Genomic DNA, 13094 nt, shown 5'->3' on the forward strand with positions numbered 1-13094 from the left:
CTTATGACTATTTCTTTAGAGAGAAGTACCTTTTCTTTTTTTAAAACTAGCTCCTTTGTTTTCTGCCACACCTGATTTACTACCTCTACTGGATTTTTTTTAAGAACTTTTTTTAAGTGGAAACAATTTTTCTTAATCCAAGATTTTTCACCTTTCAAAAGTACCCTCTTTAATCTCATGACTATGACCTAGACATTTTTAAAAGTTTCCTCCTGTTTGTGTTTCAAAAGAGGACACTTGCTAGGGCCATACCACCCTGAACGCACCCGATCTCGTCAAAAGGGGACATTGGTTCACATTTGTCAGCCTCTTCCTCTGTTTGATCGAAATCTTTCACATGTCTGATGGGTTTTCTCTCTTTGTTCACTTATTGAAAGGTGTTTATTTGTTAAGATTAATTCTATCAGTTTGTATTAAACCCTGTTGCAAATCTTTCCAACTCAGAAAGAAGGTGAAAAAGGAAGTTTATGATCAGCGGATTTGCTCTGCCAAATTAGAGATGTCATCGCCTGTGGGGTGAAGGAAGGGGATCCATAGCCAGAGACAGCAGGCATCAGGATGCTTTAGCACAAAGTCACATGATGTCATTTACTGCAGCTCCAAGTTAGCCAGGGCCTGGTCTGCTTTCTCTGGTTGTCGTAGAGCCCTCGGTAAAAGCCAGCTGAGGCTTCACTATCTGTTCTTCCTGGAGTGTTTTTCTCATTAAGTTTAAGCTTGGCTTATTGTTGTACGTTCTCACCCAGTATTCTTCCTCAAGCGGAATGGACATTTGCCTCCTACTTACGGCTCCATGATGGTTTCTTGCCTCTGCTCATCTGTGAGGTAGTGGGTTTCTTGGGGTCCAGCAGAGGACTCCTTCCGCTTGCTCTCCAGGTGGGTTTTTCCTTCTCATGTGATAACTTACTTGGCCTCTTCTCAATCCATTCCCACTTTCATCTTGTCTTTGAGGTTTCCAGTACGGTGATAACATCTAGATTTTAATACTGATTCAGATTTTTTACCCCTCTTTTATACTTCTTTGGTAATTTCAAAGGGTAATTTGAATGGTGAAAGAATTCTGAACTTCATTATTTCTTTTACTTATCTTGCGAGCCAAGAGTTTATTAAGTCAGCTAGCTCTCCAGGGCACTTGTTACATGTTGTGCTTTATTGAGCTGGAAGTCGTATTACTTTTTCCTGAACAGACAAAGCTGTTCTAATAGTTTATCCATCCTGATCAGATTTGAATATGAATTGGTTAAATCACTATGAAATACAAATTGACCCCTTAGGGAATCTTTGAAGCTTATTATTTCTCTTTGGGATTAATGATGTTTACAAGTTGTAATAAGGTTACTATAAGATGCCTTTTTATTGACATAATTGATATGTAACATTGTGAAAGTTTAAGGTATACATTGTGTTCATTTGATACACATGTTGTAATGTGATTATCATGTCACCTAATATCACATCTTTTTTGTGGTAAGTACCAACTTTTAAGTATATAATACCAGTACTAATAACTATAATCGCAATGCTGTACATTAGAGCCCCAGAACTTTGTGCTGTAACTGGACGTTTGTACCCTTTGACCAACATCTTTCTACTCCCCCCACCCCCTGGCAACTACCCTTCTGCGTTTCCATGAGTTCAGCTTTTTTAGATTCCACATACGAGAGATATCAAACAGTATTTGTCTTTTTTGACTTACCTCACTTAGCATAGTGCTCTCAAGGTCCATCCATGTTGTCTCAAATGTCAGGATTTTCTTCTTTCTCATGGCTGGATAAATATTCCATTACATACACACACACACACATATCGACACACATATATACACACACCACATTTTTGTTCATCCATCAGTGGACATTTAGATTGTTTACAGACTTTATATGGCCCATTACAAAGTTTAAATCATCACTGCTTTCATAAAATGCTGTAAAAAAAAAAAAAAATCAAATGGTGTTAAGTATCTATGCTTACATTTAGACTATAGCTAATTTTCACAAATAACATGTAAACCTATTTAAGCTCCCAGAATATATATCTTAATGTAGATTGCATTCTATTTTTATCTGTCCTTCTTTCTCATTAACAAGAAGCTTTATGAAAACCAGGAGACAGGTTTTTATGTTTATCCCTAGCCTTTAGCACTGGCTGTGAAAGTTTTTAAAATAATTACTGTGCTTATTTAATAACCTTTTTAATTGCTCAATTTTTAGAGGTAGAAGAGGCTCTGACAAATCTATAAGTCACCATTTTTTAAAATCTGTATTCTAAAGTTCTAGAGTACTGAGGGACTTCCACTGAAATGAGGTGGATGAACAGTGAAGGGTCCCATTCCACTTGAACCAGAGGATTTGTGCTTTTACCTGTGTCCTGCTTCTCGCTTACTCCCAGGGACAGTGTCAGGATGGGAGTACAGGCTGTGTCCTTCCCAGGCATGCGGGACTGCGACTCACCCGGGACACTGCTCCTGCCTCTTCTTTGGTCCTCACCACAATGACTCCGTGCTAGCTGAAGAAGAGAAATGTGTCCTTAAATCTGCTGTGTCTCTTTAATGACTTTCCTAACAGAAGCTTTACTGATTTAATGAAGTGGACCTCAGATATCAACTTTACGTCTCTTGAGGGCAGCATGGTGTCTGCAAAGATGAACTTTGGAGACGAATTACCCTTTCACCTACTAGATGTGCATGCTGGAAAGGGGTATCTTCCCCTTTCTGTACTTCAGTAAACTCATTTAGAAAATTATCACAACCCTTCTTCACAGCTATTAAAATGCTTGGCATATAGTAGTTACTCATTGTTTATACTCTTCCAACCTAACTCTGTTTATTATTAAAGATTACTATCTCTGAGATGTCGGACTCATTTTCCTTATTACTTTTCAGGCAGTTTTGTACAACGACAGATCTGTTCTAGAAAATCATCATGCCGCATCAGCTTGGAATCTATATCTTTCTCGCCCAGAGTACAACTTCCTTCTTAATCTTGATCACGTGGAATTCAAGCGCTTTCGTTTTTTAGTCATTGAAGCAATCCTTGCCACAGATCTTAAAAAGCATTTTGATTTCCTTGCTGAATTCAATGCCAAGGTTTGTGTACATATTAATGTCTGGCTTCAAAGATGGAAATCTTTATTGTCAGTATTACTGATAAGTGTTTTTTAATGCTAAGTTAGAGTTAATACTACTCATAAAGTCATAATGAGACCATATGCAAGACAATATATGCCAATATTTTTTAAATAACATTTATTATAACATGTCCTAAAAAGACTGTCACTTGCTACATTTCTTTTCTGACACATAGACTTATAACTTTCCTTCACATGGTGATAAGCCAATTAACGATGCAAAAAGCTTTTAGGGGCAGAGTGGAGAAAGTTGTGCACAGTGCCAACTAAGGTATTTTACGAAATTGAAGATGGGCTTCTCAGCCAGTTATACTTACCTCACTGCACCTGTTCATCCCCTCTTCACATTAGTGTTTAGCTGGCTGGTGTGGGAGAGGACTGTCCACTCTTCCACTGGAGTATAATGCGCTCATTGAAGAACGGCTGGGGTTGCCCACTGTGCGCGGTCGTCCAGCACAGAGTAAGGAAGGAACGGGTGAAAGTCCCTGCTGTTAAGAATTCGCATTCAATAGGGAATTGAGAATCACTGCCCTCATGTGATAGTGCTAGTCACTGGCATGTGTTCTACCCCTGAGACGTCAGGGGTGGAAAATGCTTTACAGACTCAGAGATTTACACAGCTTTACAGATTCTTGAGGGAAGGATGCGCTCTCTTTGGCTGGCAGGAAGCTGTTATTCCCTTGATGACATTTGTGACCTAAAGGAAAGGTGCACCCTCAAGGTAGAGGAACTGGTAACAAAGGAATACTAGATTTAACCCACCGGGTGGAGACCCTGTATGTGGCTGTCATGATATTAATACTTAGAAAAATAAAAAAATTTATATGCCTTTAAAATTATTTTATAGTTGTATAGCTCTGTTAACTTTTATTTAATAATAAAAATCCATTTAAGTGCTTAAGTCAGAGTAACAGATGTTTGTTTTTACAGGTCCAAGATCAGCTAGCCCAGTGCTTTTGAATCTGTGTTCCTCAGAGGTTTCTATTCTGTAGTCTCTCAGGAAAATGTCACATGAGTGGGGCTCTAGATCTCCTACATGGGTTCAATCAAAACAGCTCTCCTTTTAAGTGTTTTCTATAGTGACTTTGACAAAAGGGTTTGGTGCCTAAGACACTGCTAACGTTCAATAACCACTGATCTGGGCCATGTACTTTATTTTTTACAAGAGAAAATTTGAGTTTTTGGAAGGCATAGTAAATTGCCTACTTAGTGATGATAATTACCATTTATTTAAATAACAGTGTTAGCATATACTGTGATCTAGGCATTTTTCATTTATTAATCCTCATGGCAATATGGCTGGATTGGTACTATTCCTATTTTATAGATGAAGAAATTTAGATTCAGGGAGATGAAGTCATTTTTCCAGTATCACACAATGAATAAATCGAGTCAGGATTTGAAACCATTGAGATCAACTTTTAAAACTTGTCTTCTTTCAACTATACCATATTTTCCTTTCACAGCTAAAGCCAACTTCTCTTTAGATCTTAAGGGTTCTGTAAAATTATAGTGTATATTATATATTAAATTATATATTAATTACATATGTAATATATACACGTTATAATTTTGTGGTAATCATACATATTGAAACCACAGTTTCTGTTTTTATGATGTTCTGCTTCCTTAGAAACAAAATTAGAACAACACTTCAAAGTGTCATTCTACCATTAACCCATATTCCTTCCTATAATTTAGACAGGACATAGTTTTAAGATACTTTTGGGGGCAAAAACCCAACTCCTGTGCCCTCAAAAGCTAAAATAATTGTTTTTCCAACACAGGCCAATGATGTAAACAGTAACGGTATAGAATGGAGCAATGAAAATGATCGCCTCTTGGTATGCCAGGTGTGTATCAAACTGGCAGATATAAACGGCCCAGCGAAAGTTCGGGACTTGCATTTGAAATGGACAGAAGGCATCGTCAATGAATTTTATGAGCAGGTAGGTTGAAACGTGAGATTGGAGGGATTTTTGAGAGCCGCCATCCGAAGATGCTAGTCTTTGGGATTTGGGTAAGCTACATCGAGTGTTTGAAGTCTGTTTGCCTTGACCAAAAATGGTTAGAAGTTGTTTAATTTGCTCTGGTCTTAGTGTTTTCTCAGCTCTGTTTTGCTCTTGCTGCTAAAACTTAAAACAAAAAATATCTTATTGCCTATCTGACATGGGTCGAATGTCCCTTGAGTCAAGAGGTAAGGCTACACTGCATTATGATTCCAAGATTGCTTTCAAAACCCTGAGTGCCTGCAACCTAGGATCATTTATTTCCAGATGCAAATGTTTTTAATTGATTCAGGGTATACTTAGATGACATATTAAAGAATATCAATCCATTTCCAATTCTGCTGCAGAAAGACTGCCTTAGAAACATCAACTGGATAAAAGTCCTGGCAGAGGGTAAGACATTTGAGGGCTAGAAATGGAGATAAAGGAGTTATTTCGTGGTTTTAAGGATTCAAAGATATAAACATGCTCTTGTAGGTTTTAAAATCTTGCCTTTAAAATAATACTGTACCCGAATGCACTTGTATGCCCAACATGCAGCAAAGCCAATCACTGAGATATTGAGTGAGCAGCAAGGAAAGGGTTGGAGAAGTAGCCACACTAGGAGATTGGAGCTCAGGCCTCAAATTTGCCTTCTCAGAGTGGAAGAGTGTGGAATATTTAAAGGCAAACAGAAAGGATCTGGGCAAAAGGGAGCGGAGCTATGTATTTCAAAATCAGATGAAGGAAGTTAATAAGTAGAGAAGGTTGAAGTTCGTTTAGACCCAATTTATAATATACCTTTTTTTGAAGTTTTTTTTTTTTAATTTTGAGAGAGCAAGCAGGGGAAGGTCAAAGAGAGAGAGAGAGAGAGAGAGGTAGGGAGAGAATCCCAAGCAAGCCCCACACCACCAGCATGGAGTCCGACACAGGGCCCAAACTCACCAACTGCAGGATCATGACCCGAGCCAAAATCAAGAGCCAGATGCTCAACTGACTGAACCACCTAGCTGCCCCTATAATGTGATTATTTTTAAAGTATACAGAATTCTCATTACACAAAGTTAGAATCCATGCTGGGAGGTTGAATCCCAGGTTCTTTTTTTTTTTTTTTTTTTAACCAGCAATGTGATCTAGGATAAATTACTTAACCTCTCTGCGCCTTAGTTTCTCCATTGATAAAATAGGAATATTTGATGGGATCACCTCATAAGATTGCTGTGAGGATTAGATGAATTAATAAAGTTCTTAGAACAGTTCCTGACACCCAAATGATCAATAAATGTCAGCTTTTGTAATTCCAGGTTTATTACTAAACATATTATTTCAGACAATTTTATTTAATCTAAGTTTCATTATTCGTCTTTAGAACAAAAGGTCATCTGCCACCCTACCACATGGAGTTATCATGAAGGTGAAATGTGCTAATCTATAATGAAAGTCCTAGTCAACCTGCATCAACACTATTAAATTTCTTTCTCAATCTGGTTAGGCTGTTAAACATCTTTTGGGTACAGATGCAAAATTCTAACCTTGACCAACTTTTTATTTTTTTGTTATCTTGTTATCCTGTCTTTATACTCCTATATCCATTTAAGTGCCATGGGCTTAAAAAAAACCAAACTCATTAAAAAAAAAAAAAAAAAAAGCAAAATTTAGGAAACTGTAGAATCCTGTGGGTAAACCCAACTGAGCTTTCTTTTTGGCAAACAATGGTTTTCTTCCTCACAGAAGATAAAATCATAGATTTCTAATCATGGGGCAATCACTAGGACAGTCTCTGGTTGTTTCCCTAGGACAATGCTGGCTCATCACATGGACACTGTTGCCTACACAGTTTATACATTCTAGAGATTATTCATTCCCCACCAGTTCAAATCCTAGGAATGAAAATGTTCATCGTATCCTTTGGGGAATGCTCAGTACTGTGCTAAATACTTGATATAATATTGCTTTTCATCCTCAGAGCAACCTTTAAAGTAGATTATTCAGATTTTACACATGAAATGGGCATAGAGCTTGCTCAACACCACACAGGTTGTTGGTGGCAAAAGCAGGCTTTGAAACCACATCTGTCTGAGCTCCAATTGTGCTGTCTGAAGCCCTGGAGGGCACAGTGGGAGGGTATCAGAGGGCAGGCACGGGAGTGCTCCTTCTCTCCTCTCTTTCTGTTTTACATGCTAGGTTTTCTGATTCAGATTCATTAAAAGGATCTGCTATTAGAAAAGAGCAGGGTGTTGAAAGGCACTTACAAAATTCAACTCTACACATTGGACGTACAAAGTTTCCATGATACCATCTCCCCTTAGGAGAAGGGGAATCTATACGTGACATAGAATTTTGCAGGTTGTTAGATTCGTTGTTCTTTTTTTAATGTACATTTTTCCTGTAAACTGGTGAAGTGTGAAAATAGTCTCACTTAGAATTTCTCAAATATTGGAGGAATTCTTATAGTTAAAATGACAGTAATTAGACACTTCCTTGTAAAACTTATTTTGATGTAGACTATGCATATTTAGAAACCTTAAGACAGGGGTGCCTAGGTGGCTTAGTTGGTTAAGTGTCTGACTCTTGATTTCGGCTCCCATGCATGATCCCACGAACAGGGAGATGGAGCCCCACGTTGGGCTCTGTACGGACAATGTGGAGCCTGCCTGAGATCCCCTCTCTGGCCCTCCCTTATTCACACATGCCCTCTCTCAAAATAAATGAATAAAAACTAAAAAGCAAGATAATTTTAACAGCAAAGCTCAGTGGTTATTCTTTCAGTAGTTACAAATGTACTTTTCTTTTTTAAATGATCAGGGAGATGAAGAAGCTAATCTTGGTTTGCCCATCAGTCCCTTCATGGATCGTTCTTCACCTCAACTAGCAAAACTCCAAGAATCTTTCATCACCCACATAGTGGGGCCTCTGTGTAACTCCTACGATGCTGCCGGCTTGCTGCCGGGTGAGTGGATAGAAGCAGAAGAGGATGAAGATGCCGAAAGTTGTTATGATGAAGAAGATGGCGAAGAATTAGATACAGATGATGAAGAAATAGAAGACAACTTAAATCCTAGTAAGAATGGAGGGATATTATAAATTCTCAAATGGATATTTGCAGTTAATAACACTAAATTTGGATCTTTAAGATACAGATTCTGTAGTTCTGTCTGGAGTAACTAGTAGCTCAATGTTCAGATTGAATAGTCTCTTGAGTAACTCCTGGGTGCCGTGCTGATGCCACGATACACGGTCTTGGTTGAAGTAGCATCTCTCTGGGTATTGTCCTCCAGCCAGTTCGCTTCAGGAGGTTCTACCTGTGCAGCACAGTAGGGCTGTCACCATATCTGACTGTGTGAGGTAAGTGGGCTCGAGGGGCCAGTCCTTGGACACCTGCTGCCTTTCTGGCTGTAAATGAAATCCATTATTTGCTCTTTAAAGTCGAATTTAAATGAAATTATATCCGGCATTCCAAGCATGCTATAGCTGAGCACAGAGAGCATAATTACGAAGAACTAGCCCCCCACATCCCCAGTTGTCTTCAGGATCAGTATAGTGAAGAGTGGTTTTCTGCCACCACCATGTGAGCATCATCTCGGGCAAATGACTGGCTTCCAAAAATTATTTCTACTCATTGAAGCTGTAATAATTGTGTTTAATTCAGTACCTAAGTCCTAAAAAAACATCGTTTAACTGCATTTTTTTATCACTTGAAATTTTAGTACTGTCCTCCCCTCTCACCCCACCCAGTCTTCCCTAATCCTTTTCTCTGCTTCATTTTCATCTGTTCATATTTAACCCCATCTTGTGTTTTGCTTCTTCATTTGCTTTTCTAGATCTTTCCATTAGAATATGAGCTCCACGGTGCAGAGATTATCTTACTGCATATTACTACAACCCCAGTGCCCTAGAGAAATGCCTGGAAAGTAATAGGCACTCAGGTATTTAGTGAATGAATGAATTGTATTACTAGGATTAGAATCTGTCTGTTTTAAACTTCACAGAACCACGAAGGAGGAAAGGCAGACGGCGAATATTTTGTCAGCTAATGCACCACCTCACCGAAAACCACAAGATATGGAAGGAAATCATCGAGGAAGAAGAGAAATGTAAAGCTGATGGGAATAAACTGCAGGTGGAGAATTCTTCCTTACCTCAAGCAGATGACATTCAGGTCATTGAAGAAGCAGATGAAGAGGAGGAGAGACAGTTTGAATAAAAGAAAAGACATCTTGAAGAAGTCCCGAGGGCCATGCCCAGGGTCAGAAGTCCTCGCCTGGCACTGACCATGCGGACTCGCAGCCGACCGCTCCCAGGTGGACGGGCCTGAGGACCGCGAGAGGACCCTCACTGCGCTGGCAGCTCCCCGGTCCTGTGCACTTGCGGCACACGGACACGGACCGGACGAGTGTTCGTAGAGCGGGGCTTCCGTCGCTCGTGTTGCGAAGCTCTTCCTCGATGCCTCCACTGGTATCTGCTTTGTCATAATAACGCTTTGCCAGGTAGTAAGCTCTTACTTCCATGAGGGGTAGCTAGAACTAAAAATTCACGGGACCTCAGTTTCCAAGATGGCCAGAACTTTTTGCTTTCATGAAAACATTTTCCACATGTGTCTTTTAGGTCTTTGAATGTGTGTGTCGGGGGGGAAGTCTGTGCCTGCCTAAAAAAGAACCCCGTGTTTGCCTTTCTGAGGGATCCGTTTAATGCAGTACACTGGCCAATGCCGTTCTCCCAGCTACCTTTATCCATGAAAGACTGAATGACGTTTGTCAAACACGACAAAATCCAGGCGCATCAGTTTGATGCTTTTCACCGTCGTGTGTTACCTTCTATGTGTGTTCTATTTCTGCTCCGAGTATTCAGGTTTGCCGTGGACAGCAGAAGTCTTAATTCCAGTCTCACTGACTTCATTCCGTGGTTGAATTTTTAAAGCTGTTCAGGTTTAAAAATGAAGGAATTGTTTAGTCAAAACTGTTCTTAGTACTCTTGCTCAGGATTAGTATTTTTCAATATTTAGTTAATATAAACAGACTTGTCAGAAGAAAAGAATGGCCCTAAAGATGTTAACTTTTTGTGAAGTGAGCATTTTCTCTCAGATCTCATAATTTGAGACTAATTAAAGTGGAGGAAAAGGAGAGGTCTTTTGCCTTACTGCAAAAATCAGAGGAAGCTAATCCTATCGAAGATAAAGAACAAAAGCACTGGTAGGAGTTCTAAAAGGCACAGTGAATAATCAGAATATGTGCTTATCTCTAGATCCAGATCTTAGGTGTCATGTTTAGTCACCGTAAAACTGATGCTAATCTTTGTTCATTTCCTCCTGCCTCGAGACTACATGACAGAAGTGACCTATGACTACTTAGTACTTCGAGAGCCCGACTGCAAGTCTAATTTTTAAGAAAGTAAATGGTGGGAAGACTTAATTGCAAAAAAAATGGTTATTTACAATATTCATGAACTCCTAGGGTACAGATAGCAAGATGGTAGACTACTTTGTTTTTTTATTCTTGGAGACCATATTTTGGATCCATGTAACTTTTGTAGACGGTAAAAACATTAATTTCCCAGGATGATTTATTTACGTATGATGTCAGGCAGTTTCTTACCTACCTGGAATATTTGGCGTATCTCAAAGATATTAAAGATCTATAGAAGTGTTGGAAGTTTTGATCTTGTATAATATTTAATGAATCACCAAGCTTTATTTATTAGACATGTTGAGTGCTCAGTTCCTTCCTGCCACTTTTGCTACCACTGCCACATGATTTGTAACCTGGTCGCACATTACTAAGTAATAAAATTTTAACTAATTTATTGAGTTTGTACTTACAATGTATATATCCTGTGCTTTTATTTCTCTAGTGCACCTTTTGCATCCTAGGTATACTTCTGCTATTGCAAAGCCCATGTGTATAAAATCACATGTGCTTACGTGCTTAATGAAACTCAGATTTCCTTTCTATTTTATTAAAATTTTGTATTGGGGTTAATGTATATATTTTCTCAAAAGGAATGTCTTATTAAAAATACTATTACTGAGAACTCCTTTTTAAATAACTTTTAAATTATTTAATCTTTGCTAAATAATTGACATGTTAAAATAGCCCAAAGAAACCTAAAACAAATTCATAAATTGTAAGAAATGAATGTGACTATATTAAGTACAGTGCTATGCTATTAAATGAAATCTTACTTGAAAAATTGCCACAAGCCATATTACATATCCTATTTTGGTTACTACTGAATCAGACTTTTATTTTAACTTTCATCATGAATTTACTATTGTTTTAAACTCACTGGTCTTAGAAATCTTGTAGTGCTGTAATATATTTATGTGCTTAGTGATACATTCTTTCTCCATAAAAAAAAAATTTTAAAGTTATTTCCTGATTTGAAGGCTGTTTCCTGCTATTCTTACTTTGTTGGTGCTGTTGACGTTTTCTGTTCTTATAAGAATCCTGTAAACTCTAGCACTGCTGAACTCAAAAATTTCTTCTCTCTAGATTGCATCTCATAGGAACAAACTTCACAAAAGAGATGAATAAAGCCAACTCTGGTTTCCTTATTATAGTTGCCAAACTAATCTGAACAGCTCTAGAGGGTGGGTGGGGATGGCGATTGGCCTGTGGAGCGGGGATGAACAGCTTCCCAGAGGAAAAAGTGATTTACCTTGGAGATAATTGCTTGTGGAAAGAAAACAACACTATGTGTAGAGGCCAAGACAAGAACTATCCTCACACTGGAGGGGGCCAAAGGAGGTTTAGAGTGACTGCAAGGGAATAGTAGAGAGAGAGTGACTAATGAAGGGCGTGGCAAAGCATGACATGCCATTTAAGTATTTTTCTTTGAGGAACAACTAGAAAAGTTTTAATCTTGAAGAGGGACATGATTAGATTTACATTTTTTAAAAATAAAATTTATTTATTTTGAGAGATCGAGCAGGGGAAGGGCAGAGAGAAAGAGAGAGAAGCCTAAGCAGAATGTCCATACTGTCAGTGCCGAGCCCAAAGCAAAGCTTGAACTCCCGCACCATGAGATCATGACCTGAGCTGAAGTCAAGAATCAGATGCTTGAGCCCCTCAGGTGCCCCAAGATTTACATTTTTATGAAGATCAAATAACATACTATGTCAAATGGAAGAATAAGATTAGACACGGAGAGATCTCCCCAATCTGGACATGAAGAGATTACAGGACAACAGAGAGGTAAGTAGACTGGAGATTCAACATGTAGAATCAGTTTGCTCGAGATTAATTGGATAGGATGGTAAGCAGACGACAGTGACTTTCTATTTCTGCTTTGGGCAGCTGTCCATGTCATTTACTGGCACACACACACACCCTATTGGTTCTCTTTCTTTGGAGAACTTTGATACAAGTCACCAAACACAGGGAAATGACCATGAGTGAGAATAGGAGAAATGAATAGATTTAGACTACCCAATGACTGCAGATGATGCATTGCGTGATCAAAACTGTATACGGGCTCCTGGGTGGCTCAGTCGGTTAAGTGTCTGACTTTGGCCTAGGTTATGACCTCCCGGTTCCCAAGTTCAAGCCCTGCGTCAGGCTCTGTGCTGACAGCTCAGAGCCTGGAGCCTGTTTCAGATTCTGTGTCTCACTCTTTGTCTCTGCCCCTCTCCCTCATGCTCTCTCTCAAAAATAAACATTAAAAAACAAAACAAAACAAAAAAAACTTTAAAAATATATGAAATAACCATGCATGAAATGTTGGTTGAATGACAGAGAAAAATTGGTATTTCTCCAACCTTGATGGGAGATTTAACACCATAAGTTAAATAGACCAAAAGTTAATAAAAATATAGAACAGCACAATGGGCAGTATTAGACATATACAGAACATAAAACCCAACAGATAAGACAATTTTTAACATCCAACGAACATTTATAAAAGTTGACCACATACTTGTCTATAAAGCAAGTCCCAATAAGTTTCAAAGCATATGTACCCTACAGCCATGTTCTCTGACCACAAGAC

At 38.7% G+C, this 13094-nt stretch overlaps 1 protein-coding gene across 1 annotated transcript in view; it reads left to right on the plus strand.

Annotated features, from left to right (window-relative positions):
• The window catches only part of PDE3B (phosphodiesterase 3B), a 175220-nt gene extending 164306 nt beyond the window's left edge, over positions 1–10914 (plus strand). Inside the window, exons 13-16 of the mRNA XM_030332778.1 lie at positions 2879–3082; positions 4911–5072; positions 7917–8172; positions 9101–10914. Of these exons, the coding sequence (XP_030188638.1) occupies positions 2879–3082; positions 4911–5072; positions 7917–8172; positions 9101–9315 (837 nt within the window). The 3' untranslated portion in view covers positions 9316–10914. The remainder of the gene's footprint in view (positions 1–2878; positions 3083–4910; positions 5073–7916; positions 8173–9100) is intronic.
• The last annotated feature ends 2180 nt before the right edge of the window (positions 10915–13094 follow it).

The sequence above is a fragment of the Lynx canadensis genome, chromosome D1, assembly GCF_007474595.2.
Source record: "Lynx canadensis isolate LIC74 chromosome D1, mLynCan4.pri.v2, whole genome shotgun sequence".
Taxonomy (NCBI): Eukaryota; Metazoa; Chordata; class Mammalia; order Carnivora; family Felidae; genus Lynx; species Lynx canadensis.